The sequence below is a fragment of the Diadema setosum genome, chromosome 1, assembly GCF_964275005.1.
Source record: "Diadema setosum chromosome 1, eeDiaSeto1, whole genome shotgun sequence".
Taxonomy (NCBI): domain Eukaryota; kingdom Metazoa; phylum Echinodermata; class Echinoidea; order Diadematoida; family Diadematidae; genus Diadema; species Diadema setosum.
Genome location: NC_092685.1, coordinates 17,689,364 through 17,706,483, shown reverse-complemented (window position 1 = coordinate 17,706,483; position 17,120 = coordinate 17,689,364). Strand labels below are relative to the sequence as shown.

The 17,120-nt window shown below is 39.1% G+C and overlaps 2 protein-coding genes across 2 annotated transcripts in view; one reads left to right on the top strand and one right to left on the bottom strand.

Moving 5' to 3' along the window:
* LOC140234515 (autophagy-related protein 2 homolog B-like) overlaps window positions 1–2,129 on the bottom strand; it is a 75,466-nt gene extending 73,337 nt beyond the window's left edge. Inside the window, exon 1 of the mRNA XM_072314560.1 lies at window positions 1,867–2,129. Within this exon, the coding sequence (XP_072170661.1) occupies window positions 1,867–2,034 (168 nt within the window). The 5' untranslated portion in view covers window positions 2,035–2,129. The remainder of the gene's footprint in view (window positions 1–1,866) is intronic.
* A 1,144-nt stretch (window positions 2,130–3,273) lies between these two features.
* Window positions 3,274–17,120, top strand: part of LOC140237487 (uncharacterized) — a 55,068-nt gene continuing 41,221 nt past the window's right edge. Inside the window, exon 1 of the mRNA XM_072317416.1 lies at window positions 3,274–3,637. Within this exon, the coding sequence (XP_072173517.1) occupies window positions 3,274–3,637 (364 nt within the window). The remainder of the gene's footprint in view (window positions 3,638–17,120) is intronic.

The following is a 17,120-nucleotide window of genomic DNA, read 5'->3' as shown; positions in this document are numbered from 1 at the left end:
TTTTTGACGTTATCACTCTCCTCCGTAGACAGACGGAAGTTGGTAGTACACATCGCTGTGAGGAAGCTCTTAACCACCGTCTCTATGGAAAATTGGGTGAGGTACCTCACCCTTCTCGATTGCGTCTAATTCACGGTCCTAGGTCAGCAAATTTAAGCTTGTATATAGCAAAATCAACATTTCAAGAATGCACTACACTCACCAGATTAATGAATAATCCAACATTTGGGTAGAATTTTCAACGTAAAACACACATCAACCAGCCCGTGGCGTCATCACGTTCAAACTGCAGAAACATACGAATCCATTAGCCAATCACATGCGAGGTAGTTTCTACGTGTTTTTTATTTATTAAAACACGTACCTCGCATGTGATTGGCTAACAGATTCAAAATGGCGACTTACAGTTAGCGAACGGCGATGTTGCGATATGGATAAAATTTCTGCGTTATAACCTAGTTACTGTATTTCGATTGCACAATGTGAGAAATTTACCCCAAATATTGCTGCATAAATGTGTCATATCATGTCAAACTTGTTTGAATGTAAAAGAGCTGTCTGAAATTTGGATTGATCTGTGCGCGACCGCTGGCAGCGCATCCACACAGGAGCCAGCATCATTGACTTCGGTCTGTATACTATAAGGAGGGGATCCGTGAAGCCAGACGCAATCTCCGCGGAACATTTCCCTGACGACCAGATACAGACCGATCTTTCGGTCAAGCCAATAAGCCAAAACACCACCACTCAAGAGATTCTAAATGCAAACCTTCACAGTCCCAACGCTTCACGTTTGGGCTGATAGCAGTTAAGTTGCTGCAGTTCAGTTAGTCTCCGTCCGTCCATAACTTAACACCAACAGTGAGGCTGCCAAAGTTATCAAGAACAGATCTACAAATAGGACCTAATTGCAATGTGAACTGTGCAATGCCGACCTCCTTTGAAAGTGATATAAATATAGCTAAGCACAGCTACACTGTAGGTAGTGCAGAACAAGGGATCAACACAGAGTTCTAGACCCATTCGCAGTTGTTCTAATGGCAAAATCGGGAAATAGGCCCCACCGCAGTGCGCGTGCACCCGTGCGTTAGCAAGCAAGGGTAGGTCCTAGGGTTAGGGTTAGGGTTTAGGGTTAGGTAGGGTTGTATTTATGGTTAAATTGGCCGTTAAATTAGTCGAGGGACATTAGGGAGTCCTTCCGAGAAGAAAGGGAGGACGAAAGATGCTATGCTGTGGAAATCGGCCCCACCGCTGTATCAATTTCGCGTAAACGCCGTTTGGTGGGGCCGCATTCACGAGTATTATACTGTGGAAGGAAGCCCCACCGCTGTGCTTACCTACCGATGAACGCCACACGGTGGGGCTGAATTCACGAGTATAAATAGGCGAGCCGCCGTAGTATTAGTACGGACACGCAGTGGTGGGGCTTATTTCACGAGTATGCCGTTATAATTTAATTAGGCCTAGACCCAACTATGGTCTAGTTGGTTTGATTACTGTCACTCGCCAGGAACAAGAAGAAGGTTTGCACCTGTGTGTGCACGTGCACAGCACAGGTGTGTAAAATCTGTAACCAAACACTACAGTACACGTCCATTCATTCACATTCACAACAATGGAATAAATGGATGCACTGCACTGCGTGCTGAGCAGTGTGTTGATGTTGCATGTTGCGAGCAGCAGTGCAGTGCAGTGGTAGTGCAGTGCAGTGTCACTTCGATTCACAAATCAACACAAACCTAGCTTCGCTGGTAATGGACTGAGCGTAGGTCATAGGATACACCTCATACACTTAGGACATACATGCTAACTACATATTATCCTATATAGACCCTATGCATCATAATCTGCGCTAGAATAACATACCCAGACATCTAATTTCACATCTTTCACAGTTCCAGTTCCACTGTAGATATCGACCGTCAGCTGATCGAGTGTCAACTTCTCCTCCAGGAAATTTCCAACATAACGTTGTAGCAGATACCTACAAGCTTTTTTCTTAATGTAGTCCGGCCAAGGAAAGTACCAGGGCATTGTTTCTTTCAAAATGACATAAAAATGATGAAGAATCGTTAAACAAGGCAAGGTTTCATGACTTTCACCGAGTTCTTCGAACTCCAATCACGTAGACGATGCGAGTCGGCCATTTTACTCAATGTTTATAAACTCACGTCATTGGAAAATAGGTATCGAGAGAGGGCGTTTTCTCCTTTCTCGTTAATTTTTGGCCGGTTTCTCGACCAGACAAAAATCATTACTGTCGGATGCTATTTGAAGTTGACATATTACAATATCATTTATTATGTTGCACTAGCGATGAGCATAGACTTGCGACTCACACACGAATTGGAACCAATTCAGAAATTATAAAGAAAAAAGTTAAAACCAACTCAAGGCCACACTCACGAAGTCATCGGGAAAATTCGGCTAACTCCATTATTGTCAGGGTTCAACAGGCAGGTACGAAACGTGCGAGCGAGCGGCGTTATGCGCATGTCTGTTTCCACAATGAAGAGCTTTTCGCTTACCCTGGATGTCTAATTAAAGTGGGTCTTGCTCGGCTACAAAAAGTACTAGCATGGATTTCAAAGTTGTCAGACGTTTCTTCCATCTTAACAAACGAACGTCTTTTTAACCTGAGAGCGTTGAGCACCCGATTCCACTTCTGCCAGATAACACCTACCCGCCCACAGCTCCGGGGTCCACATTCGACACACGGTACTATCCTGCTCCCATTTTTTTTTTTTTTTTTTTTTTTTTTTTTTTTTTAACGTAGCTGGCCCACGCATTCTTGAATTCCCCCCAGTCACTGGTATCCATCCTTCCTTTCAACACCGCACGTTTTCTCCTTGCCTCTCTTTATTTTATCCTTCCCCCTTTAGACCCTGAAGTCCAACGCTATTTGACTTTCAACTTCAAGCTAGCCTTACCGCGTTGTGACGGGGGAAAAAGTCAAGAGCAAACAGTGGAGGTCATAATCACGGCGCTCGGTCCAATCTTACCAAACACTTGCCTGACGTTTTATTTGTACCTCCCGCTCTGTGGGCATCTTTATTTGTATCATTTTATCTGCCTACTCTACTCAGTTAACCTAGCCTCGAGTGACCGACGCATGTGCACTTGATTTTCTCATTCCAATATATTTACAGCTGATCATAAATTTTGTTTCATTCTGTTCCAAACCGGCAGATAGCTTGCATCAACTTGATCTGGAAGAGATCTTTTCTGAGACAAAAAAAGAAGAAGAAAAGTTCAAACTCCAAAGAAAAGATGATGGCGGTGAGGACAGAAATTCGACAGCGAGCGGCACCGTGCGAGCCGACTTGCGATGCCAACGGCAACGTCCCGTTCTGCAAGTCGGCAAACAACATCACCTCGTTGTCGACGACCACCAACAGCCACCAAACGAATGGGTATGCGAATGGGACGGGGTTGTATGGCGATGGTAGCTTGAATGATATCCAGCATATGAATCAAGCAACATCTGAGGGTTTCGCTCACGCCGCAAACGGGAAAGTCCCAATCAGAGGAGAGGTTGCTGGAGAAATTCGCTGGCCAGATTTAGCGATTGGTGTAAAACTTCTTGTTACTGGAGCTGCGGGAATCGTCTTCGGCTTCGTCATGGAAAAAGGAAGAGGTGAGTTTTACCCTTTAACCCTTTGTGTTCCATATTGATTATCGGTCCATAGGTGTGTGCGTGTGTGTGTGTGTGTGTGTGTGTGTGCGTGTGAAATTTGTGCATATTTGACTCACTGGCACAGAAAGAATTCTGTTTTAAAGGTCCTGTTTACCTTTGGGAGCAGTAATTAAAAAAAATCTTCAAGATATCACTTTTCATGCATATGTGTAGGTCAGTTGTGTCACAAAACATCATACCATATATAATTTTTGCAATAAAGCCTAAAATATAAGGAGATATCACTATTTTTCCCATTAAACCATAACTGCAGACGGTTTAGTCTGGAAACATTTTGTTCACATGTTGCACATTTAACAATACTTAACATCGATTATACTGGTTCAAATTTTTACATTGTTGTTTCTATCCCTAACTCACACATGGTCATGTTAGAAATATTTTGAAGCAGTAATGCTAGGTTTTTTGTTTCATCTGCAAATGGTAAATTACGCCTTTAAAATGTAGAATAGATTGTGCATTGTTTAGAGTCTGCTGTGTATGATGCCTCTTCATGAGAAATATTACAAGCCGAAGCGATTTTATAGTTTCAAACTTCTCCAAACGCTCGAAAGAGGAAGAATTTCGGTTATCAAATTAATTAAACCGGTAATCCACCATAAACTCGAGCAGTCAATTTTAATACTTGTTCTTGTCTGCTCAGTTGTAGACATTTACTTCGTGTTTTTGCAAGTCACAATAATCCAACGAAAGAATGTAGTGTTTTGAATTCAGAATCTAACAGAGATCTTAATCTGAATTATCATCATTATTTTGGGCCAAGAAGTCTTTTATTTCCTTTGCCAGTTCCAATTTCCTGTACTTAGTATATCAGTCAAATCATGATGACGATATTTCGCGACAAACCATCAAAAAGTCATCAAATTTATATGTGATTGCTGCGCAAGATAATTTCTACGATATACTGCGACATTATTTCTTGTCTTTCCACTTATGCTTATTGCAAAATGTTCTTTTGTCAACTTCTCGGCGACAAGTATATGTTATGCAATGTGTTTACTATCATTATCCAAGTCATTGTGTTGTTTACGATTGTTACTTTGTAAGCAAACAATGTTTGAGTAGTGAGTGAATTGATACGTATGTCACAATACACATCAGATTGCTTATGTGAAAGGGGTTACCCCAGGTCCATTTTCACGTTGTATTCATTCTTTCCCGTTTCTAATTTTTGTTTTGTTGTTCCTAACAAATTAGAAGTATCAATACCCTGAAAATAACTTTGGATTGTTTGACGGGTTTGTAGAATTGCTCGCAAAGTAGATGGAGCTAAAGAATGAAGGTCTGCACAACGTCATATTGAATGTGTGTTTATTTTTAATTAATTATTTGTAATTTTTCGTTTGTATGATGTTACAGAGGAAAATGTTTTCTCAAACTATGTTTGATAATAATCATAAACAAATACAAAGAGCACGCAAGTATTCCGTGGTTTTTAAAAGAAGAAGTCAAGATGAATGGGCACGTTTCATTATCATCTTTCAGGTTTATTGTAGCAGCAGCCGGTCTATCGTGATGAAAAGTACGATGACACACACTCTGGTTGCCCAGACATACTTTAGTAAAGCACGAAAACACATTTTCCTATAATGACACTTCACACAGAATAGAGCACAAGTTACTGTAATCAGGAAGATCACGTTCAATACAGTGTGACATTCCAATGTCTCCCAGCGTTGAGTCAGCGTGTGGCTTCTCCAAAACGATCGTTGTTATTATTTGATTTTTTTTTGAACGCGTGATACTATGCGCACACATAAACACGTTCACTTTCTTTTTCTCCTTGATTCAGTTTTCTCAGTATCTAAGTTCTCAGTCTCCAGTCGAGCTATAGTTACTCCATATCGGAAGCAGAGATGTGTGTGTGTATTTTTCCTATGTGACACAATTATTTGTCTTAATTCTCTGCAAAGTTATTTTGTCCATTCCTGTAAGAACGTTATACAGTGTCTCGCTGTCACAATACCACGCGCATGCACATTCCTATATTCTTAACCCTGTACGCCAAACGTGAGACCTTGAGTAATCAAAAGTTCTGTAAACTCAAAGAGATCGTTAAAGTGAGTGAGAGAGAGAGAGAATATGTCATGTAAATGATTAAACATGTGGCTAAAATAGGCAAAATCAGTCGTAACAGAAGAAAAAAAAAAGATAATCAGAATTTAGAATCGAGTGTTGTATGAACTTCTTATGAATTGATGAATTTGTTGTGATGTTACACAATGTCCAAAGTCTTTCTTTTAGTCTCCCTTTTGATATTATCGTGAGTATATTCACATTGAAAGAGAGAGAGGGGGGAGGACAAAGAGAAGCATTGTGATTGAGCTGAAAGCGTTAGAAATTGGCGTATCTTGTCCCCCCCCCCACCCCCCCCCCCCCCAAAAAAAAAAAAAAAAAAAAAAAGATATATGCCATACGAACCTGACTATTCGCAGCTGGTAGAAGAGCAGCGAGAGGAGGAGGAGGATGAAGTGAAGAGAAAGAGAGAAAAAAAAAGAAAGATATTGATATAAATCATATTTCCGACACCACAGGCGCATGAGATTCACACTATAGATATGAAATGACAAAATTACAGAGTTTATGGCGTTAAAAAGCTAAACACTGCATTTGCTGCATCAAAGCTATATAGCGATTCCAGAGAGTAAGAAAAGAGATATAGAGATGTAGAGATGAAATATATAGATAGAGGATTTCATATTCTCTTCCGCCATCATCTTCTAGATTCAAGTCCACGGCGGGCAGACGTCTGTCACCACCGTTTTGTCAGAATTGTGGGTGAGGGGAGGGGGAAGGAAGAGCCGCGCTCGGTGGCAGCCACCTTAAATCGAATTACCAATTATTAGTTTCCACTTAAAGACGCAACGTATGAGGTCACTAAGGAGGGCTCAAGGCCATTAGTGTTTCATTTAGGCTCGTCTTGTCTCTTGAGGAGTCGCACTTTTGTCGATATAGAGGATGTGCCTTAATCGCTTCGAAAGTTTGCGATATATATATGTATATATATATATATATATATCTTTGGATGTCATCTTAAAGAGGCATAATTACTATATTAAGGACACAAATTTATGTCTCTTAAAGATACAGTTTACCATTGGGAGCAGTGATTTAAAAAATATACGAGATAACACATTTGATGCATATCTGTAGATCAGTTGTATCAGAAAACATCTGTAAAACCATGTAAAAATTTTGCAATAAAGCCTAAAATATAAGAAGATACCACTATTTTTCTCAATAAACCATAACTGGGCCCCGTTTTATCAAAAGATAAAATCGATTATAAATTTCCTTACCACACAGGCTGCCAAAGACTTATGATTCAAATCAGTTATTATAATCGATTATAACTCTTCATAAAACAGGGCCCTGTCCGCCTGTAGACGGTTTAGTCTAGAAACATTTTTATTATAACTATTGTTCACATTTTGTATATTCAACAATTACTATGTATACCTAACATTAATCATACTGATTCAAATTTTTACTTTGGCTGTTTCTATCCCTAACTCACATTTTAGAACTATTTTGGAGCACTAAAGCTGGGTTTTTGTTTCATCTGCAAATGGTAAATTATGCCTTTAACGTTTTCAACTATACCAGTATATCACATAACACCACATCATATATAAATATGCTCAACTTTATCGTGACAACGGCGATACGCCTGATAACTATAAATGTATCGAATCCTTCCGTCTAACTAAGCCATTCATCGATTGGTTATCCAGTTTAACAATTATTTCAATACCATAAATCAATGGTTCTCATACCTCTTTTGACGATGATAACTGTGTGGTTTAATCAGACGGAACATAGTTCAGTTATAGGTGAAAAGATTAACTCAAATATGAAATATCAAATGTGAAGTTCAAGTGAATCGTTGGGTTCTTATTGTATTTTCAGGACCCAGCCGTTATAGGATTCTCCTTTACAGAACGTATATTTCCCTTCTCTCGTCCCCCTCCTCTCTCTCTCTCTCTCTCTCTCTCTCTCGGTTTGTTTATAGATATGAAATAAACACGGAAGGTCACGGTTTGAGGACGAAATTTATTATAGATTGACCCCTTCTTTACCTTTTCCTCACCCAGCTCCTGCACGCATGGTGCTTATAATGATTAACAGAATGATAACCATCGGTTTAAATTCACGTGTGCGATGTGGATAGTGTAATGGACATGGATTATAGTAAAGGATTAAAAATCCGTATAAGATGATGATGACATTAATGACCACAGTATATCAGTAGTTCGTGTGACAAAAAAGGTAGATGGAACGTATAAAGGTAATTTCCAATTTGCTTATTGGTGATGTATTTTTAGGATTAAAATAATTGCTGGTCGTTCAACCTCATCCTCCATGAATTGCATGACGTCACAAAAGAAAACAACGTGCTTCAAATCAGGATATGCTTGTCCTTGACCGTGCAAATACTTGGAATTGAAATAAATGTTAAAGGGGATGGCTAGTAACTGATCAGTGGGAATCAGTGGGAATGCTGGGGACGATTGTTCCAATCCTTGTGGGATTCATTTAAGAGTACTTGTTGTGTGAAAATTATTTGCTTCAGAATGGTCTCAGTGACAGAGCGATCGTTAACGATCGCCCCGTCACTGTACTGTAGGCATGCTAACATGGAAACCTTAAACTGCACATTACTTGAATATGAGACCATTCTGAAGCAAATAATTATCACACAACAATAGATACATAATGTACTCTTAAATGAATCCCACAAGGATTGGAACAATCACACCCAGCATTCCCACTGATTCCCACTGATCAGTTACTAGCCATCCCCTTTAAGGAATCTATAAATTGTGAAATAATACATCCATCCACTCGGAGTGTGAGAGTGGCTTAGGTATAACAGCGCCAATTCTTATTTTTAGGTTCAAATCTATTTTAAAACTTTAATATATGGTGATAATGATAATGATAACATTATAAAAAGTGTAATACTGTGTATCATTTTTCTGTGTATGGATATAATCATCGACAGAATTGAGCGCATATGACTCTTTACTTTAGCAAGAATAGAGCAAAATCCTATGATACCGAACATGTTTTAAAGTATTCACTATTCATAAACCATCTATTCCCCCCCCCCCCCCAACACGGTATGAAAAGTTCCAGAGAAGTAGGTCAAGTGAGACGCAAACCTTGCAAGGCAAGGGGGCTTGAACAAACAATTTCAGGAACATTTAAGGGTGATGATTTGCTTGAGAGTGTATTCGAACATAAGTAGCTTGTCAATAGTGACAAACGGAGATTTTCTGAGACTAAGACATACAGGCATTCATCAGTATCAAAATTCATTAGTGAATAATGGGTGAAGTGATTAGAGATTAAACAGAGAGGAGAAAATTTCCGAAACATACTTATATAGGAAACGTATAGGAAATTCGATGAATGGATAAATGGAAATGGATAATGGTATACTAGCTCATTCTGCCGTTGAATTGCTCAGTATTTGAAGCATGAAATCACAGTCTTATAATATTGATGTAAGTGTTGTTTTGTGGTGTTTTTTTTATATTTTCAGCCCTTACTATCCTCAATTTTCTATGAGAGAGAAGGGAAATCGTATACCTGACATAACATGATTTATAATATATGAAAATTATGAAAAAGAATCGTATGAAAGAATGACTGACAAGGCATGTCTCACTCTGTCAATATTGCAGCTGAAACCTATATAATAAACACTTCAAATGAGTATAATAAGATTATGAACAATATTAATTGGTCGCTTCTCTTCCTTCAGCTCTCCGGACACAGTGTTTCGTCAGCGCATGCTAACTTGACATTACAAAATAGAATGTTGTGTATTTCCCCAACAAACAATAATGGAATTGCACGAATCATGTGATTAATGTAAGAGTAGCAATTAAATGAGTCTGTATGGCGTGTTCGAAAACCTAAATCACCTCAAATGAGTAAATGAACAATGTAATAGGCCGCTTCTCTTCTTGTAGCTCTCTGGACACAATATTTTGTCGGTGCGTAAAAAAGTTGTGTATACTCTAAACAAGAAATAATGGAATTCTTTGAATCCCAAACTACTTACTAAGAGTCGCGATTGGATGAGTTTGTATGTTTGAATGCGGTGTAAATGTGCAAAGTTTCGTTTTTGCTCTGTTTTTTTTTTTCTTCAGCCAGGTGTTGTCATTTGCTTTGCTGTGGTTGTCACGCTATTGCAACAACGAAATAATCCACGATGGTTTGTTTGTCAGGATTGACACCCATCAAACGCTTGGATAGAGCGTCGCTATTTTCTCTTTTGTCATTGTTCTCTGTCCCACTCACATTAAACAGACGTTGTATATAGACATGACTGAACTTCCTTGTAAATAAGTATCTTATGATTCCAAGTTTCATTTCATCTCTCTGCTGCTGACCTGATTAGTATGCTTTAAAGTATCGCTTGATGAAATAAATCAGATTAATAAAAGCTTATGCTTTAACATTAAAATGTGAAATAACTGCTTTGATTGACTTAATGACATCATGGTACATGATGCTTAATGTTAACATTCGAGGAATAGAATGGGATTGTGTATACAGGCAGAAAGTTTCTCCAGATCTCGGACAGTGGCACACTTTTTTCAGAGGCTGCATGGTGATGGGGATGGTTTTGAAAAAGAATTTCTCCCTGTTGCAAGCCGCTCGCAAACTTCTCAAATTCTGTTGCTTTCATCTCTGCTTGACCTGGACGGCGGGATTTTGTTATTCCGGTCAACACAGTCACAAATCAGATTATTTGCACTCGTATAAAGCAACTCGCATCTAATGTCGGAGATTGGATATCAATGCTACAATATATTATGCTCGGTGACATGTAAAGATTTGACTTAGAATCAACCATGTAAATCTAAAACTGATCATTTAGTTTGTATTTTGATTGAGGGATTTCAGAAGTAGGCCTACTTGAGTGCAACGTTTTCGTTGTCATGTAGCTTTGTTGGGGAATTTACTTCTCTTCGTCTATTGAAAATGACAATATGTAGCTTTGTAAGCGCTCCATCAGTCCCGGGGGGCGCGACCCAGAAGTGACTTCATCGAGTTGTATAATAACAGCATACCTCGAGTAACCGCGAGGACCGCACAATCGGTGAAGTAACCGCGACCATGATAGGTCACGGGGGTAGAGATCTGCTTGCTGCCATGGCCTTAGCCCGGTTAACGCTCACTATAAAGAACATCTCGCGGCCGTGACCGCCGCGCCACTCTCGCGGGGCAGTCCGCTATGAGCGCAGCCCTCGAGGGACAAACTACGAGAAACGTTCATCTATCTCTACGATTTCACAACAGATAACAAGTTTTGTGCAGCTGAATAGTTGAGTCAGTTTTATATTGGCTTTCTGGATTTTCTGTTGTTGTGTTTGTACCAACTCAGACACAACAGAGGAAGACTTGATTTAGTTTTGACCTTGCTCCAAATGATTTTAAAATCATGTGTGTACATACAGGATAGGGGAGAGGGAGTATGCCTGAATGTTGTCAATAGTGACGGCGTGTTGATGATTAGATTGTTTAAAGATCACTTATAGACGTAAACGATGCTGAGAGGCATTTTGGTTTCAGTGCATACCAAAGCGATCGAATCAAACATGAGTTTTTGCTGATATAACACCCCGATACACTGAATGTTTAGAAACGAGGACCATGACTTAAATTGCGGCAAAGCATGCATGACAATATAATCCGAAGATGATTATTAATTCTTATTATTGAGAACAAAAATGTAAGTAATAACATGTAAATCGAGGCACAATTTTGAATATCTCTTATGGCTGTACTGCCTACGATCGCAAAAGGAAATGAAATGTCATTGTCTTAATTGTCGGTGACGATCGTCGGCAGGATAAAACGGATTTTAAACAGAATGTATGTGACTTTATACAACAGAAGTTTAAATTAAATGCAAGTCAGTTGATGGAAGAAGATAAATTGGCAATGATAAATGGCAAATGCAAAACAAAAGGAGAATAATTTTTATACTGATAAAATTCACTGCTAATATCAGTTCAGTTCAGTTTTATTTCTACACTCCATTTTATACAATACAATATACCCACATTATTTTAACAAAATCTCTGCACAATAATAAGAATAATTTTATTTGATATAAGTATACAATATTATGTACCCAAATGACAAATCAACAGATGACTCTGTATATGACACGGGTTAGTGTCAAACCCGTGTCATATACTCGACTTGGAAATAACTCGGCTCTTTATTTCGAAGGTTCGTTATTCAGAAAATGAAATAAGGCTCGTTATTCCGAAGATTCGTTAATCCGAAAATGAAAAATAGGTATAGCGAACCTTATCTTATTTTCGGAAAGATATTACTTATGAATCTTCGGAATAACAAAAATTCGCCCGGAATAACGAACTGTAGTGACACAAATCAGCGCTGAAACCAAAAGTTGGTGATCTGTGGGAGTTTGAAGTCAATCAAGAGCGTTCTATTAGTCCATCAATATTGATATAAATAACCAGTAGGCCTACACACTAACTAGAAGGGGAATATCAGTCCCAAAAGATGTAGGTCAGAGGTGGAAGCTACAAATCCTTTTCGCCCATCGGAAGTGTAGCGAGTTCGGTCGCCAAGATACCATGTCTGGCTGGACTGGTACATGCAAAGTCGTATATAATAGTGATCGTTGCCTCCTAAAAGTTTTTTTTTTTCCTTCTCCAATCTAAATATTATGTTTTCGGCTCAGCATTTCACTGCACAATCGTGACAGAGAATAATGGTCGGGTAAATGAACTGCACCCTTACTCTGTCACGATCACAGGTGATCGAACTTGGAAAAAAAAAACCGATTTACTATAGTCTTTAGTTAAGTCTTGCCAGGACACTGGTGTCAGTGTCAAGGTATTATGTCTCTCAAGATTCCCATCTGGGGATGGCTGCAGTTTATAGGTATCATAAAGATGACAGAAATAATTGGAGTAAATTTGTGCAAGACACTTTTAAGTGTCGCCTTGGGTCGAACGTCGTCAGAGAACGACTAGTACTTGTAGCAAACAAAATGGTTGGATCAACACTTGGAATGAACAAGGAGTCATTCACCTGACGTGAGGTCTTTTAACCAACCAACCTGTCAACGCTCGACTCGAAAGCAGTCCTAAAACCCTGACCCGTGGCGAACTCACATCCCAAATTGCATGCGTTGCTTTACTAAGTTTGGGGGAAAAAAAGATTGTTGGTAAAAATAAGGAGAGAAAGGCAGACAGACAGAAAGAAAGAAAGAAAGAAAGAAAGAAAGAAAGAAAGAAAGAAAGAAAGAAAGACAGGTGGAAAAGGATGAAGGGGATAGGACTTTAAAGATATAGAGAATGAGAGAGAATGAAACCTCACAAATTGCAGAAAATCTACAAAGAATAATAGGGAGGGGAAGAAAGTATAATTATATAAGTAGATAGAATGGGAGGGGAGGGAGGGAGAGAGAGTTATGGAAAGCAAGACATTCACATATTGATACTGCAGAGAACGTAACATACAAATATCGTTTATATACCGCCTTTTCATCTCAAGCCACATATAGCGCTGTGGCACAGCAGTCATTCATACACACATGTGAAAGCATAACATAAAATTTGTAATATAAAATGAATGAAAGACAGTAAGATGCGATGTCATATAGAAAAAAAAAATGTTTATAGAGGCCAGGTATATACGACGCAGAGTAAATAGTCAATAACATGAAGATTTCAGTTTAACCATGCTGAAAATACAATATACTTACAAAGATAAAACGTTTAACATGGATTCATAAATTCATAGTATGATCAAGCATATTATTAATATCATAATTTACTATGGAAAGACCTCTACTTACAATACATACATATGCAAGTCTTATATAAAGATAACGCTAGAATACTGGTTTCTTCAACTATGTTGTGCATTGTTGGGGAGATGCAGTGTTAGGAGTGTAGAGTGTTTTTGAACAGATCACCAAGAGTGACCAAGATGAACCCATGAAATGGCGTCGCGTAGAGAGACACAAATTGACGGTCAAGGGTAAACATAATTTTGCACGCCATGCATCAGCCAACTTCTTGCAGGTTAGACATAAATCGTTTTAGGGGCAGTGCGGGCTGCTCAGGAAGAGAGTGGCTTGGACATGTCAGATCGATTCGTCAATTTTCGTGGAGACGAATTGGACAATCGGCAAACTTCGTGTCTCACTCGTTGCACAGAATTCGGGTTCGTTTTTTTTAATCTAATTGTACCTTATGTCCATTCAACGAATAATCATAATACATGTAGGGCCTACAAAGTGCATATACATTTGACATACAATCGTTCAACAATTTGGATAAGAAATACAAGTCATAGAGTACAATACAAAATTCATGAACGAATGAATATAATGAATAAGGAAAGAAACAATACATACACTGCGATGACGTCACAACAAGATATAGCGATGGAAAAGAGCTGATCCACTGAAAAGCGAAGCTTGTCGGACGTGAATCGTAATAATAATGAATATTATACCAATAACATGAATATATAAAATATTTACTTATGTCACAGTTTAGGCATCATGCAAGTAAAATGCAGGTAATACAAATAAACAAAAAACAACAACATTGTAAACAGTACTTATAGGCCCTATGTGCTCTTGGGACAATACTCGACAGATTCCGAAATTCCTACTATTGTTATGTTCCCCTTTAGTTTACGTTTATTAAACAAAATGTAGATCAACAGTTGCGATCTTACAAACACATTTATATCGAGGGTGATGATATTGATGTTAAAATTGTCATATAGCACATTCATATTTTGTCAACTTGTCATTTAAGTTTCAATGTTTTGTATGATTACTTTCATTTTGTTCTCAAATTTCCGTCCAACATTGAGTGACGTTTCTCTCTCAGGTCTAAATCCGCCTAGCAAGAAGGTTACAAGATTAGTCAATGGCCCAACATTCCTCTCTCTCTCTTGTACAGTAATCCTTTCTGCCACGTACGACTGATTATAGTAAATGGATCATACACAATATTCGCGCGAATATAGTCGCGCGAATTCTGTGTTCGATGCGCCAGTAAACGTTCTCTGCCGTGGTTGTGAGATGTTTCCCCACAACAATTGTATTTTATGGACGTGAGCCGATCATAGGCCTACGTGAAACTCTGTTGAGTTCACGCCAATTTCAAGAGTTTGTGTCGGTGTGTTTTTGTTCCGTGAATCCCTCCGTGTTCAAGCTGCATTGCATATTTTGATCTGTTTTGATCTTGATCTGCGCTTTTGTCATAAAAGATTACAATGAGTAGTCATAACGTACCATGTATTGTTATCCTTTTGTTGTAAGAAAACACCTCATGTTCTCGCATTTACAAAGTCTGTTTTTGTTTCTTTTTTATACTTGAAGACTGACATAAAATCAACTTCTAATATCCACAATAAACATTCATGTGGAAATCGGAAAACAAATAGAAGAGTGTTTTATCGCAACTTCGCTCTTCAGTTGCACAGAGGTGGAGATGTATATTGACATACTCCCCAAATTATAGTGATTTTCTTTTGTTTTAAAATCGAGTGATTTGTTCTTAAATGAAAGAGACACGGTCTCTATCATCACTTTTCTCAGAGATTAAAGGTGTATAAAAGAGACGAGTTTTAGGCTCCATGAAAATACAAACTGATATGAACGAAACAGCAGCAAAAGTAGGGAGCGACGTGACGCTTTCGTCTTACAGCTTTTGCTGTCTGACAAGTACTGAGCCATGCCTGTCCGTTGTTCAGGCATTACACAGCCAAGCTAACAAAAATACGTCACTCAGCATTACGTATCCAGTGACCGCATTCGCGCTCATGGGGAAGGGGTTGCCGCGACATTGGCCGCCAACAAGGTCATTGGAGACCCCCTGTCGGCGCTGTTCATCGCCGCATTTTACACGGCGAGCCTGGCCCACCGAAACTGGTGTGAAATCGTGCGAACCGTGGCTTGGCAATCTTGCAGTGCGCGGGATTACAACGTGAAAAGGCGGCTTTGACTGACAGCGAAATGTGTATGAAAAACCTTTTCCCGTCGCGATGTATCATAGATTAGATGTGGTTATTACACTAATCGTCTCATTACGCTATAGTCATCGCCTTTCTAACTGGTGATAGCCAAATTCTTAATTCAGCTATTTCTGTCTATGATCACGGGCGAATATTATGATAAAAGATTTAGAATATTTTCATTGGTATCATAAACTCTGAACAAAGAACAAGCTAGGAATTAATGTTTTTGTAAGAGCCTTTAAAGATATTATCTTGTCATCAGTTACTCCGAAATGGGGGGGGGGGGGGGGGTAACAAAGCATTGCCAGAAGAATATGGCAGCAAATCCTGACAGGCGGCTGGCTGTACTTGAAGGTAGGTTCAACTCAAGTATGTAGTAGGAAATGTGAACGAATCAGCCAAGAAAATCGGTTATAAGAATTTGAGTGTATGGCATATAGTTTGTGAGTATGTATGTGTGATGATGATAGGGTGTGTATGCGTGTGTTTGTATGTATGTGTGTATGTGTTTGCGTGTGTCACGCATACAGCAAACTTCGATTCTGTTTGATAAAAATCTGTTTCTGAGAAAGGGGTATGTAAGATTTTATCTCTTCTTTTTATTTTTTTTTAAATGAAGGGAAGAGAGGAAAGGAAGGGAGGAGGGAAATAGGAATCGCTGCAGACAAGATGATCATACCATGTGAGTGAAAGAGACAGGTCTATCACTACTGATGATGGTGGGTGCAGTGTACGTTTGATTAGCTGACTACAGCGGGATAGTCAAGGGCAGCGGAGTTTGTCCTTTAATCGCAGGTAGGGGGCGCGTCAGGACAAATTGATTTCAACGGGTTAACGAGCCCGCACGAGCCACGGATCGTACGTGATTATTCAATATACATCTCTCCCCAAAAGTGCTCTTTAATGTCGACCCGCGCTCTTGAAAATAAGCTGTAAGACAGTCATTCATGTATCATCGGGATTAATTTCTGCGTACGTGTAGGGAAAGGGTAGAGCTCTCCCACGTTCGTGAAATTCCGAATATAGCACAAAGCGTGATCCATGATGTAACATTGACATTCCTTGAAAATTCGTCGTGTGCGGATACCCTTGAAGCTCGGCCAAGTTATAAAATGCAAGGGTCCATGGCTATCAAAATGATTGCTTCGCGTCATGCGTGTTCTCGTTTCCAGTCAAATTTTCTTCGAAAATGTGCTCTTTCCCCGTTTTTTCAGTGCTCAACTCTGTAATGCGTTTTTTTTTTTCAGTTTTGTTTTTTCAGTGCTCAACTCTGTAACTTGGTCATCACCAAATATAATGCAAGATATATGATCTTGAGTGTAAGGATGTCTAAAGTGTTCTAAAATCTCATTTTGAAACTCACAAAAGGGGGTATGAGTCA